The sequence below is a fragment of the Stegodyphus dumicola genome, chromosome 8 (genome assembly GCF_044657685.1).
Source record: "Stegodyphus dumicola isolate Sdum_Otavi_A_Nest chromosome 8, ASM4465768v1".
In the NCBI taxonomy this organism is placed as follows: Eukaryota; Metazoa; Arthropoda; class Arachnida; order Araneae; family Eresidae; genus Stegodyphus; species Stegodyphus dumicola.
The window spans coordinates 68,036,998-68,059,565 of NC_140775.1; the positions used below are offsets into that span (position 1 = coordinate 68,036,998).

Consider the following 22,568-nt stretch of genomic DNA (forward strand, 5'->3'; position numbering starts at 1 on the left):
CGACTACTATCATCTTAATTTATTCAAGTTAATATGAATGGAGGGAGGCACAAAAGTCCCGTGCAGTCAGTATATCTGGATATCGAGAACTAAATTCGTGACGAACAACCAATATTTTTCTATTTAGCAGCTAAATTTCATTTTTTTATATTAAAAGAATTGTGTTAAGTTCAGAATGTGTAATAATTTATTTAAAACTTTTTGCATTAAATATTATACCTGACCAAGAGTAATATTAGCCAAAACAAATAATTTAGTAAAATAAAAGTATGCATAAAAGAATATAAAAAGTTAATATGTGAGTAAGATGCATAATTTCAACTACTTTCTCCCTTTGGTTGAAGAAGCACTTTGTGGGGGAACAGAAATTAGAAATTAAAAAAAATCTAAAAATTCTATGTGAAAAGGATACTTTTTCTGTTTCTAGTAGTTGTACGAAGCATAAAAGAATGCATTTATGATAAGCATACTTTTTCATTAATTCGCAGTATTTTAAAATTCTTGATTAATTCGTGTGAATGTAATGTTGAAGAAACGGTTCGTAGTCTTTATTTATTGAATTGTTCCTTCGGATGTAAATGTTTATAAGCCAAGCGAAAAGATTGTGCAGGACAAATGTAGGCATTCATTCGCTCGAAAACGTTTTAACAAATATCTAACAAAGTTGAGATGTTTGGAATCTGAGACTTCGGAATATTTCTCTTAGTAATAGATCCAGAAATCCAATGAAATGTTGCCTGCCTAAACAATAAAATAGTAAAGTTAAAATCTTAATTTTATATAAGATCTAATATTTTAATATATTAATATTAAAAATTTTAATTAGCTAAATTTTTGGGAATTTGCACTGTTAAAAATTTTTAAAATATGAAAAATAGTTCAAACTTAAAAATAAAACTGGAATCGAATTACAAAAAAAAATTTTTTTTAATAATTCCGTGGTATGTTTTAAATTAACTGGCATCGTCCTGAACTTTCATCTTTGTTAACTATTACTTTATTTCAAATTTATATCAAGACACTTCGGACTTGCCTTTAACAATAAAACGGAAGAGATAAACGCATGTTCTAAAAGTTGAAGCTTAGCCAAGTCGGGCGTCTTAATTTCAACCTCTGAACTGCAGTAAGCTACTAAATGAAAACGAAAAAAAAAAACTATATGCGGAACTAAAACTGTAAAATCTCAGAATTCATTGCGATATATCCTTGCAAAGAGAGGTCAAAGTTGAATAACGCATTAGTTTCAATTTCGAGCTCTATTATGATAAGGCTGTCGAAGAAATCGTAAACATCGTAATTTTTAAATCGACCTTTTAATTTGAAAATGTCTTGTTAGCGTGCCACAAGTGTCAAAATCGAGGTCGTCTAAGCCAGCTGTCTGGACAGGAAGTAAATTAATTATAAATCAATTGTTAATTTGAAAATTACTCATTAAGTTTTCTGTTTTAAAAATCAACGTCGCTGCTTACTTCTGTTTGTTTATTTTCATTTATATATTTTCGATTTATTGTTCTGAAAAACGGATGATTAATTGTTCTGAAAATAGCGATCGAATTTTGTGAAGCATGAAAAATTTAGTTAGCACAGAATACGTGTATAAAACATGCGCGAGATTCATAATAATTAAATATAGTATTATTTAAAAATTAAATTGAATGCTCTTGTAATTGAATAATAAAAAATACGTAAATTCATACTAAATAAGGAACAACAATAATCGGAGTAATGTAAGTAAATTTTCGAGACTATAATTTGAAAGGTTAAATAGAACTTTCTTTTTCATTTGTAGGAATAAAAATTATGACGAGAAATATGTGCTTACGCGATGGCAACAGACAAATCTCTAATATTTGATCTCATGTTACGCCATCTCGAATTTTTGGTCTCCTAATTTTTTTGTGCTTCTACAGACAAGATTCTATTTCACCTTCGAAATTTCCAGTTCCTCAAATTTCCTCACGTGACGCCGATTCTTCTTATTTACTCGTTGTTAGTACTTTTTTGTTCTATTATATTTTTTTTCGGCGTGTTCTTTCCTATATTTTAACCAAATAGTCTTCGCAACGAATGTATAATGTCATATACAGATGCAACAATAAGAAAATTTGGAACAATCTTGCACGTGATTTTAAAATTTGAAAGGAACTGCTTCGGTTTTAAGAATAGAGTGAAAGCTTATTTTATCAGGTACTGTGTCGTTGAATCATTATTTTGCCCGTTTTGTCAGATAATTTCTGATAAATAAAAATGTTAGACTCTTACATTTCAATGCAGTAACTAAATTTTTGTAACCAAGCTTGCATACTAATAAAAAAAATAATTTCCGAAAAGCAGAAAGTCTGTGGAAACTAAAACCTGTTGGAATGTTCCTATGTTATGTTAAAATAGGCTGTCTGAAACGTTGACCTCATAGCAACTATTTTGGTAAGAGAGAACAAAAGGATCATAAGCTGAGAATTCTAGCAAATAAATGGTTATAGCATGTCAGAAATCTGATTAAAGAAACTCAAGGTTCTTTGTTCGAATGTTCAAATTACAACACTGTGTCGAATGGTCGAGAGATGTTTTTAGAACATTTATTTGCATTGAAGTGTGAACTACGCTATCCTGGGTGTTTTCACTTTTTACATTTTAAACTATATTGTAATTTCTGTGTGTCTAAATCATTATTTTTAATAAATACTGGATGCGGGGTGTACTTTGGGATTGAACGATGTACCGTAGCAGGTAAACTCTAGATCTTTTGGAAAGCTTCAGTTGCTCATGTCCTCAACCTTTCTTTGTAAACTCTTATAAAGCTTGCAATTGTTTTTTAAGAATTAGTATGAAAAGGTATGACCTTTTGACCCGTGATATATCGCTGGTGTACCCCGTACTTTTACCTATTACTGTAGAGAATACATTAACGCTTTCTAAGAGCCAAATTTAGTTATTGCAAGTTTTGTGAATTTCACATGGCTTGACGTTTTCAGCGAATTTTTTTAATAGAGTAAAATGTATACAATGAATTCACATTTTTCTGCAACTGTGTTCATTATTTAAAAGTGATATAACTTCTAAATTAAATTTAAACAATAATTCCAAATTAAATACAAATATTAATCAAGTAACAGATTCAGAATTAATTAGAAACAAGTATTATTCCTCCAAAATACTTAAGTTTGATTCAGCTGCAAGTATGGATGTCAGCATTCTTTTAAACGTTTACATACCTCAAGATACATGTATCGAACAAAGAAGGTTGCTGGAGATATTTTTCCGTTCCTTTTATTTTATTTCTTACCTGCATGAATTCACATTTCTCAAAAAACAGTAATCATGGATTTAACGAACAAAGGAAAGTCTGAATTTGAAAACAAAAGGGAAAAAAGAGGAAATTTAAAAAAAAGGTGGGGGAAGGGAAATAAATAAAGGAAGTTAAAGGGAACTGAATAAAGCCAATCGCATGTCTTGGTAGAATAATGTTTTAAGCGATAAAAAAAGAAATAGGGAGAAGAAATTCAAGTTTGGAATTCTTTTCACATAGAATGATTTTTAAATTAAAAATATTCATCAGAAAATTACTTTCTGATCCCATTTGTCTCTTTCATATATGCACAAAAAATTTATAAAAATGTAATTCCATTCTATTTTTGCACTTCTAGTTTAAAAACTTGGCTTTCCGATATAACAAAATCCGGAAAGCAAGCGGAAAGGCAAATTTTTATGTTTTAGAAACATTTCTACTTTTCTTTTTACTAGGTATGTAAAAATGGCAATTAAAGTTAATATCACACACATTGTTTTGTTTGTGTAAATGGCAGTATACTTGTTGTGTTACGAGTGAAAGAAAACGTTTTTATGTTTCAGCAGCAATGGCATACGGTGAAGTTGATCTGGTCTGAAAATCTTTATAGTATAATGATAATTTGAAACTTCTATGTAAACATAATAACTTTTACACGAATAAGTGTTATGTTGGAATTTATGTTTGTTATTCAAGCTATCACATTAATCGATGAAACCTTTAAGCACTGTCTACAAATTTAAACACGGTAAAAATGTTTCTAAAACGACCACCTGCGATTCTAGATTATTTTGGTCTTCTGCGGAGGTGCTCACCATAGGGATATGATATTATTAGAAATACTGCTCACTTTTAGAGATGGGCATCTTAGGAACATTTTCATCACGAGACGTTTCGATACAATTGTTTACGAATGGAATTCTGAAAGCATGAATACGAAGTCATAATTTTATTTTCAAAGAAATGCTGCAAGAAGAAATGTTAAACAAATCATAAGATGTATGTAGTATATCGTGATCGTAGACGGGATTTGGGTCTTTCAGGTGATTCTGAACTTCTGTGGAGGTATCCTATTAGAGACGTGAAATTCAGCATCGATGCTTATTTGCGTTCGCAGAAATTTAGTCACTTTCATAGGTTGCCATCGTAGGGAAATGATCGCAACGAGAGTCATTGTATTAGTAAAATATGCGAAAAACAGCCATAAATCTAAAAATGATAGTAAGAAAAGAAGGATTACTAAACTTTCTCCAAAGAAATATTTTTTTCTAAATCTCATAATGCACGAAAATAAATTGTACTATTCTAATTTTAAAATTTATGGTGTTTTTCGAGAAGTTGTGGGATTGAGTAAGGGAACTGGTCACCGTGAGAGGTTTTAACATAAGTAATTTATCAAAATAGCAATGATTAGTAATACAGTAACTCTCAAGCGTGCTCTGCTAATACTTGTCAAGTAATTGTTTGAGAAATCAACATAAAACACTTCCTCTACCATGTATTTTTGATTGATTACGAATGAACAATACTGACGTTTCATAAAGAGAATGTACTCGTCTCATTGTTTTCCTGCTGGAAATATTTTTTAACAGATCAATACATTTCAGGCCATCCATCAAATGTCTCCTTTCAAGTCAAATATGTCATGGCCATTTCGTCATGAAGCGGTAAGAAGAAAATCTTGCAAAAATAGCGGTCCAGGTAAAAAAAAAAAAAAAAATCTTCTAGCTTAACTCTAAATAGCTGAATCTATAACTCGAGCAGATAAATTGCAGGTGTTCGTCATGTTAAATGTGACTCGAGCTACAATAAACAGTACTTTTATTTCTGAAAATTTGAAACAGATATCAATACACAAAGGCTCGCCTTTTTTTTAACAATCTGCGATTTAATTTTTTAAATTAAGATGTAAGTATAATATTTTCACTATGAGCATCACCCGTTAACCCAAAATTAAGTGTTAACATTCTTCAAAATAATAAGCAAAAGATTAAAATTTTTGCCATTTACTGTCAGTGGTGTAAATCAAGTAGTGACTTTCATATTCCATTTCTTATGGGAAGTAATTAAATGATTTGTGCCTGATTAGGGCTAGTTTGTCCTTCAGTTAATTCTTTAGTAGATTTTCACACCTGTTAGTAATCAGAAATGAATTAAATGCCCACTGAAAATAAATTAATGGTTGTATGTTACGATCAATAGCAACACTCCTCGATTTTTTAAATTTGTTTCGGCTGTCAGTTTCCAAGTGATGATCATGTTTTAGAGTATTACCAGAACAGGATATTATATGTTAAATTAAAACGATGTACCTTTTTCAAGATGCAAAACAATTGATCATCAAAATCAGACAAAGATAAGACAAAACGCTTACTTGGGGATGTTTAACACAGAGCAGAAAAATTTTAATTTGCATACCGTAGAGCTTATTTACGTAAAGACAAAACAGTAGCGTCAAAAATTATTTAATTGCACTTAATTTTAAAATTTAAAATACTCGTTACTTTACTTGAAAACTTTTTTCTATTCAAATAGGGTTTTTTTAATTTTTGAAACGATATAAATATCTAGTTTCAGATCTTGAATATTTTTTGCATGTTGATGTATTGCTATTGTTCATACCAATAATATTTCCATTTTTCGTAGCACTGACATTGCGCTACAGTTTTAAATCATCCATGCAATTTCGCTAATTGCTGTATTAATAATTGTTGCTATTCCTTTGCGCATAAAATTTTCAGTTTGTCTTTCAAATAAAACAGGACGCTTCTCATCAGCAATTTGTATATCGTATTGGCTGGAATACGATGTGATCGTGCATTTGTGAAAGCGAAATGGGGAGGAGGGGACGGAAGACGGCATTGCGTATAACAGTTTAATACGTATATTGAACGTATTTTACAAAGAAAACATTAAAATTTTCTGTTTATTATAAAGTGTAACTAAAGCAGAACTAAGCAATAGATAAAAACATATAAATAATAAATATAAATGAACAATAGATGCTAAATTATATTTATATATCTTTTAAATAGAATTCTGTTCATATATGTATAAGATAAATATAGGTAAATAAAATTTATAAGAGTATAAATAAATAAAGTTTTATAAAAGTGGCCCATCGATAGCAACATTCCCCTAATTAAAAAAAGATACCACGTAACAGTCTTGTTACATATGTAATTTCTTAGTATATCATCCAATCAAAGAAGATTAATTCTCGTATACTTCGCAGAATTCAAAGAAGAATTTTACTAAGAGTTGTGCGTGGCTTCAGAACAATTAGCTATGAAGCCTGTTTCGCAATTTCAGGATTTCCTCCGAATGACCTTCATGTTTTGAATGACAAAAAGTTTAAAGATACCATCAGCAAATTTATGTTCGATACCAAGGTGTTGTTTGAAGATCTTTTTCATCCTGCCAATCGTTTGCCAATTCAAACTATCATTTATGACAATTCTGTTGATGATAATTTCCCTGTTGTGTGTTATACAGATGGCAGTAAAATTAATAATCGAGTTGGATTAGCTTATCTCGTTTTCCATCATGGTTCTGAACTGGAATACAAACTCTTTAGAATTCCCAATGAATGCAGTGTTTTCCAAGCCGAATTACTGTGCATTAGTGAGTCAATTAAGTGGATATCTAACAACTGTTCGCTAAGTGCTAAATTTCTTATTCGCACTGATTCTCTTTCATCCTTATATTCTCTTAGGAATATCTTCTCATATAATAAATTAATTGTCACTTCCCATGCTCTTCTTAAAGACCTTAATAATAAAAGTGTTGATGTTATCTTTTCTCATGTACGTGGCCACACTGGCAATCTAGGAAATGAAAGGGCTGATTGGTTGGCAAAACAAGCTACACATCTTCAAGTAATTACTCCAATGATACTTCCTAAGTCATTTTACAAGAACAAAAGTAGGGATGATACAATACTCGAGTGGAATGAACTATACAGGAATTCTACTACTGCCTCTTTGACTAAACTTTATTTTCCTTCCATTCCTCACAGACTGAATAATAAACACTTTTTCTGCAATTTTGAAGTTACTCAATTTCTAACTGGACATGGCAAATTCAATCCATATCTGAAGAGATTTAGATTATCTAGTACAGACTTGTGTTCATGCAGTTTTGGGGGAGTGCAAAATGTCGAACATTTGTTGTTCTATTGTTCAAAGCTCAAGGCAGGACGAAAGGAACTCATTTCTAGGTTAAACTCTGGGAATATTACATTTCCTCCCCCTCTTCACGTACTATTTGTCCAACATAAAATGGCTTTCTCTTTCTTCTGTAAGTTTATTTCTTACGTATCATCTGTGAATTTGTAAGTTTATTTTATTTTGTGTTGTTGTATTTGTTTGTTTTTTTTTTACTTACCTCTGTAAGCCTTGTGTAATACTATGTGGTGCACAAGGATTTAAAATTTTCAATAAAATAAAAATAATAATAATAAAAAAAAAAAAACTTACGGTTGGACAGTAGCATCCGGACGATGGTGTTATGCATAGAGACATTCGTATTCCTTCACTATTTTAACTCATTAATATTACTTTACTAAAGTACTTGTCGCAATATTCGCGAGTGGTATAGATTATAACTATGATAAATATTGCATTTATCCAATTCCTTCTTGAAACCGTAATAAATAGCGCATATCTGAATCATTTTATCTTTTAATAAATTTTAAAAATAGTTTTAAATTTTATTTCCTTTTCATATAAGTGATGTATTTTTTATGAGGATATACAATCTCCCCCCTGCATTACAAACGTACTACAAGAGGCGTAGATAAATATAGTTTCCAAAATATAGATTAATTTATATAACTATATTTATAGATAATATGTTATTAAGATAAATATAGTTTTCAAAAGGATGAAAAAAAATGTCATCTTAGGATAGGACTAAGATGACATGTAGATTTAATAATAGATTTATCATGCTTTCTAATTGCTTCTTCATTCCAAATTATAGCCTTACATTGCTGAGCTTCTTAAAAAACAATTGTTTAAACGATGGGCGTTTTTATTTATTTATCCAAATTTCAGGAATAAGGTATAGTTATAACTTGTAGTCATGTTTCCCAGTATAACGCCCACTAATTGTATATGCCGAATGAATACTTGGAATGAGATTACTGGGGTAGAAGGCGTTTAAAATATAATTTTAATTAATTAAATCTATGAAAAAGACAAATGTTTTTCATACAGACATTTGAAGCTTCCACGTGTTAAAATCATGTCACTTTTAAGCCAAATGCGCCAAACTCTTGCGTCAATTTTATTCTACGCAAAGCGAAACCTCTTCTCTTACCTTTTCAGTCTTGGACTCCGAGATCTTTAAAATGTTTAAAAAGACGGGTAGTGTGTCCTGTCTTTTGCTGTTTCTTTTTGGATAGATAACTTTATGTTTTCAATAAATGTTTTATGAACAAATAGCATTGTTTCTAAATGGGATATTTGCCTACCAGCCACAATAAAAGAGCGAAATTAGAAAAAAAAATATTTTAAGCAAACCTTTTTAATGAAGGTAAGAAATTCAGTTTTCAGGGACGTCAAAATCGGTAGTCTTTTGCCAAAAGCGGAAGGAAAGAAATGGCCATGATATTGGATTTAGCAGCTGTTTTCATCTACGATCACAATGGTCATAGTATTCGCCATCCAGGGTTTATGTTGTGACTGAAGCTTCGGCCGCAAGACATTTTTTTCTATCCAATGCACGTATAATATTAGCTTTATTTATAAATGCTTTAGCAAGTAAATTAATGCTAAAGTTTTTTTTAATCAACCTTTATCTTTCATGCTTATTTTGTATGCTATTACTTTTCTTCCAAAATTGTCAGTGATACTGTTGTCAGTGATACTGTTGTCAGTGATACTGTTGTCAGTGATACTGTTGTATTTTATCTTATTTTATTCAATAATATTCTTTGATTAATTTTTTAAATATAAAACAAAAAAAAAATGGTTCGAGTTTCGTTCAGTGAACAAACGTCAACTGACGTAAATGGCGAATGACATATGTTTGACTACATATATAGCAAGAATATTTCTTTAGGATATCATTGCTGATAACAGTTAATGTGACTAATAAAAGATTGAATATTGTATACCTTGTGATGCTGCGTGGCTCCAACTTGTCCGCAACAGTAGTAGTGACTGCTATGAACTGGAAATTACACAAACTCGTAAAAAGGGTTTAATCCCTTTTTATTTCACTTTAGAAATTACAGTTGCGTTCACTTGACGCTCACAAACTACGCCGACCCGGCGGTTAAACAAAAATAGAAAAGTACAACTAAAAATAAATGACAGGATGCATAACTAACGAAGTCACTATCTATGAGGCTCTATAATTGTAACTATCTTAACCGCGTTCTAAGATACAGATGAGATTCAGCAAACTTTCTGATTAAGAATTTGAAAGATTCAACGAACTGTCCAAATAGGCACACAGGCCGAAACGCGCGGTTCTTAAACTTTCTACCAAGCAACCTTCACGCTCGTGAATCAAGAAGCACACTTACAAATCTCGTTTCCCTTCTATTTAAACTCAATTACTTCTGCTAAAAATTTGAATACTCTGCGCGTTCTACTAAAATTTACATACTCTGGCATTGGCAATTCTAGGGGAAAATAAAGGCTTGACAGGAACGATAGCTTAAACTTAAAATAAATGTTAGTTAAAATAATTATAAACCCTACATTTGCCGCTGCCAGAATTTGGTAAACTTGGAAGCAGGTCCTAGAAACGACCTGTTGAAAAAGTTTCCACATTCTGATCTAAAACTCAAGAACCCCGTTTACATAAAACAAATTGTTTTCTCAAAAATTATAATTCTTTCTGTAGATACATAAAATTACCATTTCTTCTTACAGGATCCTTTTTGGTCTTCAGCAATCAATCTTTTCTCTTCCTTCCAGCATCAGTATGTTCTAAATACATTATAATTTACACTTTCTTAACACTGGATAAAGTTTTCGTTTTCGATCCTTTTATTTTCCTTAATTAAACGGGAATATTCGTGTTTTTGTATTACAACACTTTCCCTAACCACAATGATTTGTTAGAATTCAACAACCAAATAGACACACCTTAATCGACATAACCTTGCCATCGGAATGATTGTTTTGTTATTCAGATAACATTTTTCGTTAAAGCTTATTATTTACTTTTAAATGTAGTAATTTTTCACGTATGAAAAAGTCGGGTTTTTTTCTTTAAATTTATTCGAAACTAAACAACTACTCCAGCTAACTTAGCCGTCTGATTTAAATCGCATAAAGGCTACGGATATTATTTTTCAGTTACGGATGTGTTTCTTCTTGAAATTTCTTGTAAATTTTCTAGGAATTATTACGGTTTCTTATGAAAAAATATGAATTCAGAAAATTGATTATATGAACTTACATAGTATTTAAACTAAGTTTTAGGAAGAAAAGTCCTCAACAGTGGATTTCTTTCAATGAGAGACATAAATAAAAGAATCAAAAACAAGAAAATAAATTAAACAAGTTTTATTTATTTTTCCTAGAACAGCGAAAAACTGAACAGATAAAAATTAAGTACAAGGAGATCCCTAAGTACTTTAGAATCTCCTTGTACCTAATTCTTGACCTAATTTGAATAATCGTGGGTTTTGCCATAACAGTTATTTCAGTTAACCATCCAACATGTGCTGAAGTAGTTAATTGGAGGAAACGTTTTAACTACTTAACTTCAATTAATTTTAATGCAGTAACTGTGTTTTGTGTAGCGTGCAGCTCTTATCCCCTCTATCTTTAAAAAGACATTTTCCATCCTAGCAACATAATTTATTTTTGAACATCTTATAATTAAATTGAAATGTCAATTTTCAGTAATTTGTAATTAAGAAGGCAGTATCGAGGCTATGAGTGGAAGCTTAAAAAGAGGAAAAAAACACAGTAAAAGAAAAAGAAAATGTAATTAGTAATGGGTCTTCTTTCATTACGAAATTAAAAGTAATACTAACTCTGTTTTCATTGCGTATTTCTGTGAACCTCGTTTCCATTGCATATTTACAAATTAGTGCCAAATATTTGGTGGCAGTGTAATGTTTATTTCAAATAATTAACCTTTTTCATTTTAATTTTGACTTTATGCTGGCCTTCTTGATTTCAGAATGGACGAGTATTCTATTCAGTAAGTTATAAAAAAACAGTTACTTTCCGGAAAGTAAGAAGGTAATTTAATCTATTGATATTCATTCACAACTTTAGGAAGGCAAACAGCTGATCGGGAATTATGTTTCCATTTTCAGGATGAAATTCAAAAATTCAAAAATATGTATAATCCACTCCTGACGAGCTCGACTGTTCAATAACCTACAGTTAATCCCACTCAGAAAAGAAATCAGGCCAATATCCATTTGGTTGCTTCATATGCATTATGGTGGTGTATTTAATTATGGCAAAGCACGTTAGGGCTATCTGCCCAAGGGAAGACATGCCTTCGTGGAGGACTTTCTAAGGAAAACTGGCTCGTATACACGTTACACATGGAGAAAACCACGAAAACACCCATGCAGCCAACCCGTTCGCGGGATTCGAACCTCTCATATGCATTATGAACAACCTAATTAGAAACTTGTCTGCAAATTTATGCTTCGAAAAAAACGCTAAGCTAACTGTTTTGCCTGTGAATGCTTGGACGTACTAAGTAAATCATATTGTGAAATATCAAATGACAATTCCGACGTGGATTTGTATCAGCAAACTCAGCTACTACTAATTTTCTTCTTCTGTTACTGCATTTCTCCTTTCACTGAAAATGGTGATGAAAATTCATAGAATTGCTTATCGCAGACATTGCTAAAATCTGCGAATGGCATACTCGTATAGCTATAACAAATGTGGAAATTTTAAAACCAGTTGCCAACATTGTCAAAAACCAAACCATCTTTCAGATGAAATTCTTTTTGATACCAGATAATGGCCAAATCTTTAAAATTAGTGAGTATTTATTATTATAGGAGCCCACCAGCGGCCGAGCGGTAAAGTCGCTGAACACTGGTAGTTCGGTCCGAGGTTCAAATCCCGCGAACGGGCTGGCTGCATGGGTGTTTTCGTGGTTTTCCCCATGTGTAACGTGCATACGAGCCAGTTTCCCTTAGAAAGTCCTCCACGAAGGCATCCCTCCTCTTAGGCAGATAGCCCTAGTATGCTTTGCCATAATTAAATACACCACACCAACACCATTATTATAGAGAAACCTGGAAAATCTAAGCCCATCAGCGGAGTAGCTTATTACGTCGAGGTCAGTTATTTAACAATGCTTCAAAAAAACTTTAGATTCGAATTGTGCTACGTGAAACGTGCTTCATGTCATCTCATGGCTTAGTAGAAATATAGTGAAACTCCTTAAGCACTCACTATTGCAATGGACCACTTTTGCGTATATTTAATACCTGTACACCCAAAGAAATATGATATTATTAAGAGTCTAATATCATAAGTGTTTCTTCTGATGAAATTAATTAAATCATTCATGTTAATGCGAAACGAAACGAACATGCAAACAATCAATATACTTCAGGGTTTCTTAAACTGTGGGTCGCGATCGCGGGACCTGCAGCAGGGGTCGACAAAAATTTTAGCAGTTTTGATATTTCTTTAACTTATTATAATAATTTTAAAATTAACAAACATTTTTATTAATCTGAAAATATATAAAGATAAGACAATACAGACAAGGGAAAAAACAAAAACGTTTCGACGTATTCTTTTTGTAATATAAACGTTCATTTTCCTTGCTTTTGCACGTGACGCTGTCATATCGTCTATTACTTATTTAAAATTTTCACATTGTTTCATGTTTTAAAATTAGAAATTAAAGTTAATGACCTAAAACTTCAATAGTATATTACAGTACAAGTGAAAAAAATGTACAGTTTCACTCATGCGTGTGTCGTATTTGCGCAATACTTGTGGGGTCACACAAAATTTTGGTAAATATTATGGGGTCCTGGGGGTCGCGAAAAAATCTCAGTGATAGAAAGGGATCGCGACTGAAAAAAGTTAAGGAAACCCTGATATACTTTATACTGAATTCTGCTGAGAACTTGGCTGGCATCAACCAATCCATAAGTAATTCCCAAATTTACGCTTCTAGAATTGTACTGCCAACTATGGAAATAAATTCTCCAACAACTGGAATAAATAAAAATATTAATGAAGACACTGAGAAGCTAAATTAATCAGAGAATTAATAAAAATTGTTAGCTATTATAAGGAAGCATAGGGTTATTTTGTAGAGTCATTAGGTATTTTTGGAAGCAGGCAAAATGAAAAATTAGCAACACCTTCGCTGGGAATCGAACCGCGGACCTTTCAATTACCTGCTGAGCGTGCAAACCACTACACCACGAAGTATCGCTAAGAAAGCAGGAGAAATACCTTGTAAAGTTAAAAATTTAACTGCTAAAAGCTTTAGTTTTATCTACTTTTAAAATAAATTACTATTTTGTTGTAGATATTTCTGTAAACTGAAATGTGCTGTTGGTAAAATTATGCCCTAAAATCGGAAGACTGAAATGTTAGTTGACAAATTCGAGACGTAGATTGCATTTATTCTACAAAAACTTTTATATTCGGCCAGGAGTCTAATATTTCATGAAAGACAATGCTTGGTGTTTTCTGGCCACTTGGTTGTTTTATATGTACTGTTTTTATGGCTTATTCTCTTGATTTGAAATCTAATTTTTCAGATCAAGTGTGTGAATGAATCGTGGCTAAGAAAATTAGAGTATCTAGTCTTGGGCACATTATAAAGCTGATTATACGACATTTCTGCGCAGCAGATCCCATTTTTGATCGTGAACACTCTGAGGAAATCTAATCTAATGCTGTTATCATTTCTAGCGACAGCGAGAAAAGGAGACTTTTTTGGGAAACGAGATTCTGGTAGCATTGGTTTAAACGGGGAGGATTCCTAGGAAAAAGAAACCTGCTGGAAGCGAAATCCCGCCTAGCCAGGGAAACGATGTAGCGGCTACGCGGGATTTTTTCAAACCTCACCGAAAATGTCTCGGCTGGAGCTCTGTCCCGGATAGAGCAAACCAATCAGACGAAAGTTCTACTTCTGAAGGATCACGTGATCCCATTCTGAGCGATAATCAATTACTGTTTGGCGTTCAAGTCTTTGTAGTAAGTGAAAATGGTAACCTAGCTACGTGGGTTTCCTGGAAATGTGCCGGTTCTAAGAATTGTCCCTTTCGACGTCCAGTCCCGCGTAGTCGGAACAAAATGTGATTAGAACTTGACTGTTTTGTTATGTTCTTTCCTTATTATCAACCTGTCGAGAAGAATTTCGGCTTGACAGATTTTTTAAGTACTTCCATGCCGCAAGTACACTATACACATATCCATGTCTTCTCCGGGTTGCGAACCCAGTTACACTGATATTATCATACCGAGCAGAATGCCTTTTTATATGGGTAACAGTTATGTCTTTTTTAATACTCAATTAATCAGTTTCTAAGTTTGTTAAGTAACAGGGAACATTTCTTGCAAATTCTATGATTATTGATGTCCTGACGTCTGTAATAAGATTTTTAGATCTGTCTAGATGAAGTAATATTACCTTAAGTGGGAAGGGGAAATTTGAAAGGAATAAACGTCAATGTCTCTTCTGTTAATTTGCTAACGAGAACTTTGTATTAATGAAGCATTCTCAAAGAATGATTGACAATTATTATTCGATTAATACATATAAAATTATTTCTGTCTATAGTGATGTAATTATTCTTATTCTACTTTTCCTTAAAAAAATAATTTAAATTAAATTATTTTTAAAAAAATGTTTTTCAGGACTTCTATAAGATCAAAAGGATTTAAATAGGCTGATTTGAACATTAAAATTTACACATTATTTTAAATAAAGTTTCTTTGACTTGACATATTCGAAACGGATTAATGTACCGTGAAATATCAAAAATAGCTGTGAAATCGAAAAATAATTAGCTGTCTTACATTTAAGTATGATGTATTATTCCTTTTAGTTTTTTTTTTTAACCCGCTGACGAGGAAGACCATATGATACGTAAAGATACGAAAAGATTATTTGTAAAGATAGTTTGCATGGAATACAATAGAACAACACCATTGTCTGCATAAACGGATCAAGAAAAAAATTAAAAAATTAAGGAGAATGGTAGGAGAGCAAGATGAGGCTGTGATTAAGAAAAGTAAATGTTCTTTTCCTTTTGGATGCAAATTTATGGGGGAAATGTAAGTTTATTTAATAAGTAAACTAGGGAAGAATATTACGCTGTCTGTAATATATATTTACTTATCTAATAATTTTACTTATATGTCTCTGAAAATAGACTTTGTATTATACAAAGAAAAGTTATTTGTATGAAAAAGCTTCAAGGGTTCACTTCTTTGAATCTACCGATTGCAAAACAAAATCACTGACAGATAACGAACCTCACTTATTAAGATACATTTAAAAATAGCATAAGAAGGTTTTTTTTTTTTTTTTTTTTTTTTTTTTTTGTTTGTTTGTTTCATTAAGGTCTTCTTTTTTCGGCTCTAAATCAGAAGTTCTCTCATTCGCCAAATGTTTGCAATTGCTGGCTTTCAATGAGGAAATTTCCCCTTCAGCGTACCTACTACGTCAAGCTCTTCGATAGCTTAGAATAATGCCAAAAGGTGTCGCTTCCGTGAGTGTTTCCACTGTTGGAAGAACGTTGCAATAATTGTTATCCCGTGTAGAAGATCTTTCATTAAGATACTCGGATATTTAATACATTTTATGAATCGTGTTGAGCACGCTTGCTGTAGTAGGTGTCATTGCCATGTCGCCCAAGAAGAGCCTTTTGGAGAAAAAGAATTTGAAGCCATCCAAAGGATACCCTCTTCCAGCCACTTGCAGTGTCAGCTCTTTGGATGAATTTCTGGTATGTGAAACTGCGAAGTTCTTCTAAGAGAAAATTAGCGGTTTTAATGGATACCGTCGTGAGAAATAAATGTGGCGTAAGACGAGCAGGTTGGTGTGCATTGCCTTGGATTGCGGTCTCCTGTTTTTATTTGTAAAAATCCATTAAAATTCGTTATAATAGAAATTTGTGGATGATGAAACGTAATATGTGAAACTGGGAAATATGATAAAATGAATATGTTTGCAGATACGTTTAGAAGTATTAGATATGATGTAAGATGAATAATTTGGCTAGCAGAATATTTAATTTTTGTTGTAATTTTCAGATAATTTTCCGACTCATAATCGTATTCGCTGACGACGGCTAGGATTTAAGATGAATACTTGATCTCTTCTGCAACATGTATATGAGAAAATCATAATGCGATTGTTTTATGAAATTCTAGCTTGAATTGTTTTTCTATTACTATATATTTCGTTTCGATAAAGTTAATGCCAAGATGTTTCCTGTTCGTTAAAAATATGCTCAAACAAAGTACTTTAGTTTGTCAAAACATAAATATAATTTAATAAGTGGTTTCAAACTTTTATTTCGTATCATAAAATGCCATAAATTTATAATTATAGTAGCAAGCTGTTTAATACTGTATATCTGTGTGCTATTTAAATCGCGTTGAGATATAGAGATAAATATTTTTATGCTATTCCATTATGTTATGTACTTAGAATGTAATTTAAATTTAGTAACAAATTAATAAATATAGTTGTAGATAATGTAACTCTTTTAACGTTATATCCAAAATTAGTTTAATATTAGCACATTTGATTTTCAGCTCACGCATTTCATAACTGTTAAGTTTCATTAAATGTTCGTAAATAATCTGTTTTTTTAAGCTCTGAGATTCAATGTAGTGTTTTATTAGTTCAGTGTAGGTTGTGGCGTATTTCATCCTTAAGTAGGGTATTGAAACATTACCAGAACGTGCAACAGTTTCCCTCAACATCTGTTAAATGCAGTACTTTGAAAAATCTTTGCTTCCCGGCATTTTACGTAGCTGGGTCTCGTGATCCATCCTTACTTTTGATTGGTTGACGTACACATACGCGAAAAATTGTATCAAACAAAGCATATTTGCCATGACCGTAAAATGTTGCAGCTAGAAAGCTACTGCTCAAATTAATTCGAAGGCAGAGCATTTTTAGGAGATGTCTGTTATATTTCGCAACTGAAGATGTGATACCAATACTGTATTAATATAAGTTGACCTTGACCTAGTTCGGATTTTTCTTTATATTATTGTAAAGAAAAATCCAAAATTATTGCTTCATTCTAAATATCTAAATCATATCTAGTCCAATAACAAATCAAAAATGCTTTTTTGTATTTGAATATACGCATACATTAAGATACTGCGTATTATAAAATAAATATCCAATAAAACCATTCATATAATTACTTATATATTTATATACAAGCTAATGTACAAGATATGCTTATATGTGCTTATTGTGAACTGTAAAGCAGTAAGTCTGTTTCGTTTTGTACGTATAGAAAAACTATATATACGCAGAAGAGTTAAAGAATGTTAAGTGATATATACTAAAAGAAAAGTATCTCATAATTATACTATTATGCCACATAAAGGAGTATTATATCAAGAAAAACAGATAATAATAATACTTTTATATTCGTATCATATTTAAAGATGGAATATAGTTTTAACAAAGAATTAATAACATTTGCATATAATTTTCTTACTTTTACTGGGCTGTGAGAATGTCGGCGTTCTATTTATCGTTTTTAACCAGCGCCTTTCTAATTACCTTACAGCTTTTCAATTTAAACCGAGAAATATGGGACTAAGCCTTTCATTTGGAATTTTAGATACAATAGTTAAGTCATTAATTAATCCTAATTCCAATATTGTATTAGTAAAAAGTTTGAAATACTGTGAGAACATATTAAATGCACGAAAACTGTAAAATTTCGTAAAAAAAAGGAAAAGAACGAAATTAAATTGTGAAATAGATAAAATTAAATAATAGCCTTTTGAAACGTTATATAATGTTTTTCCTTTACTACATGTGAATAATCTAGATTCTTTTTTATTCTAAAAACAAGGAGGCAGTTAATTTTATCTTGCTGAAAACGCTTTTGTCATCGTTTTTTTAAAATTTTATTTTAGGTATAAATCACAACCTCTTCTAGAACAATTGTTTGATTAAATTAGTTGAATATATTTTATCTGCAGCTGCAGCTTTTAGAGGTTATAGGTTAAATTTACCAATGCATGGAAAGTCTTTTAAAATAACGGGTTCCATGTTATTTATTTATCAGTGAAAGTGAAGTATAAATTTTCTTTTGAAAGTAATAATTATTTTGTTGAAGAACCTATTTAAACTTTTTACTAATGAAAGTCTGTTGACCTTGACCTACTTGAGATTATGGGTTATTATTATTTGTTTACTTCGAAGTTATTTAAAAAATGAATCATGAAAATTTTCTTTTTAAACATCCGAACAGAAATTATGTGTCCTTGTTTGAATCCAGACTAGCTGTTTTTATGAGAATGGTGTATGCCTGTGTTTATGTGCACGTTTCAAAAATACCGTCAGCAAAATTTTAAAATTTTTTACATAGTATCACAAATATAACTTTGTATTGCTTTTAATTTACTGTACTATTATTTAAAGTATAAGGTATTTCTCCCTCCTCCTTAGCATGCCTTCGTGGTGTAGTGGTTGCACGCTCGCCGCGTATTCGAGAGGTTCGTGGTTCGAGTCCCGGCGAGGGCATTGCTCATTTTTCATGTCTCCTGCTTCGAAATAACGTAATGTTTCTACGGTGGCGCCCGAACAAAAAAGGGTGGTGGATGATGATTCTTCACCACAAGGATTTCGCGATTGGGTCCCCTAATCCCCAGTCGCCTTTGAAAAGGGGGAGTATATAAGGTACTTCTCCCGCTTTCTTAGCATGCCTTTGTGGTGTAGTGGTCAGCACGCTGGACGCATATTCGAGAGGTCCGTGGTTCGAATCGCGCATTGCTCTTTTTTCATCTCTGCTGCTTTAAAAAATATACGTAATGTCACTACAAAATGTAATGATTTTATTTTATATGACTATGTAACTGCAAAAATTCGAAGTTCTATATACGATTTTTTTCCGTTAGAAAATCCTGCAGTGTCACTTGAGCGGCATTATAACACAGGGTTAATTTTGGCACAACCACCCGCATAATAAGGAGGGAATTCTGTGCTAAAAATAAACCGCTGTGCTGTTCTTTAGTGAAAACGCTCCGATTTCTAATGTAGCTTCTTCATTCCACGAACGAAATTCATTTTCTGGCATTTAAAAAAGCAATTAACTTTTATTTAACTAAACCCACTCTTGATATATTTGAAAACAAACTTTGAACTGAAATTTGTGCGATAGAAAGAAACAAATGTTTATAGTCTTCATTTAAGAAAAGAAATGATTGAACATTAAGAATACGTAATTGTTGATTTTGGCAGGAATACTGGCCGCCCTTAAATGGAGTACAGAATAGCGAGACAAATAAAATTCTAGAATCAATGAAATAAATCAACAGAACTGACGTTGAGGATTAACTAAAGCTGAACTGCTTCATTTAATCCCTAACATCAGTTCCCCCACCCCATCCTTAAATGGTTTATCGATTTATTTTTATGGCTGTTAATCGCCTTATCTTTTAAAACTATTTGATGATTATTAACTTTTCTTAAATAATTTTGTTAATTTATTTTGTAATATTAAAGCTAATCTTGTAATGAATAAAACGAAATATCACTAATTATAAGTCACTGCTAATCACATCAGTATCGTAGATAATAAATTTAATACCTTTTAAATTGGGTTTGAAACAGAAAAGATAATATTTTAAAACCAAATGTGAAAGTCGTTTAGTTATTGTGCTATTTGGTTAGAGACTTTATCACATATATTGTGTAATTTCAATAATACTGGCTTGGGATTTGGTTCTTAAAAAAATCCATATTAAAGAGATAAAGTGCTAAAATACAAATAAAAATATTTTTAATGCCATTTTAATTTTTTAATTTTTAAAATTTTATTATAATTCATTTAATTAAAAATATTTTAATAGTTTAAAAAATTATTTTCGAAATGTGTTTGCTGCAGAAAGAATTTTTTCGATGTTGTTGTGACTTATGTCAGTTGTCTGACAGTAACATCAGAGCAAGGTAAAGAAATTCATCGTGGCAAAGAGTGCAAGATTGCGCCTGTCGTTGGCAAGAGTCTTGAGCAGCAAAAGATGGCAGTACGACATTGCACAGTTGCGCCCTCCATTTTGAAGGGAATCACCCCGGGGAACGGGTCCGAGAGTCTCCCATCCCTCTTCCATTACCACCAACCTCTTGAGAGGACTTTCGTCTCAACGCATATTTAGAGTGCCTCCATGCCGAACAGCCACTATACATTTACAAACATCCATGCCTTCTCTAGTATTCGAACCCGGCTCTTCGGTACATTAGTCAGCGTCGCTAACCAGTATCCCGCTTAGGCGGCATTTTTTCGATCTTGCTTGTATTATTAGCAAATATTCAGAACGAAACGTTACGACATGTTTTCTTCTTCGCAATTTTATGCAACCTGCAAATACATTTCAATTATATATATTTTGTAAGTACGGGAAGATTTTAGTTATTTGAAATCCTAATTTACATTATTTTCATTGTCATTAAAAACATAAAACATGAATAACGCAGCAGAAAATTTATAAATGTAGCTAATTAATTTACACTGTGATATAAATCTCATACGAAGATCTGAAAAATACAGACTTTATTAACTTTTGTTCGTACTTGTCAAAAAATAAATATACTAAGTTACGAACATATGCACTAAGAATAATCGTTTTGTTTGGAATATGTGAAGAGCTTTTTTTTTCACAGTTGAAAATTAATAAGAAAAGAACCCGACTGATCGATAAGCATTCACAATTCATGATGAAGATAATTTCTAGCTATTTCTCTCCAAGACTACAAACTTTATCTGAATCCAAACGCTGTCAAGTGTCAAGTTGTCGCAAGAAATGAAAAATTTTATATTTATTTACACAAAAACATACATATTTTTATTTATGCGTAGAAGAAAAATTTAATAAATTGCAGAAAGATACTACGTTGTCTTTATTTATTCTCAAGTTTTGCGCCACTAAAAAATTTTCTCTGAAAACTTGGAAAGTTTTTATAATTGGTTTATTTTTAGTAGTGTAAATCAAGGTAAAATCTTTGACGGTTAATTAAACACGTTAGAATTATTTGAAATAAATATCAATCTGAAACTATATTTAGCTATCAGTATAATTGTGCAACCAACAGTTACAGGTTCCAAACTTCAGATTTCAGATAAAAAATAAATATAAATTTGAATTTTTTTCTTTTGCGATATCATTGTTATTATTGTTTATTGATGTTTTGATCAAATTTAGTAAGCGAACTTTAAAGTTTAATTTTTTTCATATATTAATTTTAAAAAAATGAAATTCTTACCAGTCAGCTGTTTTCAGTTCGTGCATTCGTCCCGCATACAATTTGAATTTGAGACCAAGGAGGTTAGAATTAAAGGGTGTAATACTCCCCCGTAGAAGCCACGAAACGTCAGGGTATGACGTCACGACTCATCATGGCTGCTGCTATAAGCATAATTCTGATTGGTTTTGTTTACATTCTAATCGGTGTTGTCTACATGTTAGCTATTCATCATTGAACATATATAAATCTCCCGTTCTAATTTTAATATTTAATATAAAAGATTTTCTTAGTATATAGAAAAAACACAAGAACTCCAAATAAGTGTTTCAAATTTAATAAATTCTAGGTACATGAAAATGTGTAAATCGTAATTATAACACAAATTTATCCATAGTAAAACCTGAAAGATTAGTAGACGTTTCAATAGTATTTTATGGAAATTATGCCTAAAGACACTCTTATGATCCTGTGCACGTTGATATTTGCTGTCAGTGTTATTTTATTTAACAATATGTTTCGTAGTATTTACCTGTACGCTGTAATTTCGAACATTCGCTTCTGTATTCTAATTGCCTTTGCATCTAAAATTTATTATTCTTTCACCGTCTTTATTTTTCATTCTTTTTCTCCCCTCCCCTTTTTTTGAATTCCTGTAGCTTATTATTAGCAAGTTGATTAGTTTATTACTTTCGTAATAGAATATTTTACGAGTTTGTTACTCTTACAAAAGAATATCTTAAATATACAAAGTTTTCTGTTAATTTGCTACGTATGTTATTTATATTTATTTTGGCTGTGTATATATTGCATTACTTTATAAGAATTAAATATTATCTAATGAGTAACTTTAAATTAA

At 31.5% G+C, this 22,568-nt stretch overlaps 1 protein-coding gene across 18 annotated transcripts in view; it reads left to right on the forward strand.

Moving 5' to 3' along the window:
* LOC118191434 (uncharacterized) overlaps positions 1-22,568 on the forward strand; it is a 587,182-nt gene that overhangs the window by 259,535 nt on the left and 305,079 nt on the right. Inside the window, exon 1 of one of the 18 annotated variants that reach the window (XM_085821936.1) lies at positions 15,954-16,217. The exons of the other annotated variants lie outside the window; for them this stretch is intronic. Within the exon in view, the coding sequence (XP_085678062.1) occupies positions 16,116-16,217 (102 nt within the window). The 5' untranslated portion in view covers positions 15,954-16,115. Of the gene's footprint in view, positions 1-15,953; positions 16,218-22,568 lie in introns of those variants that run through there. 18 annotated transcript variants of the gene reach the window in all.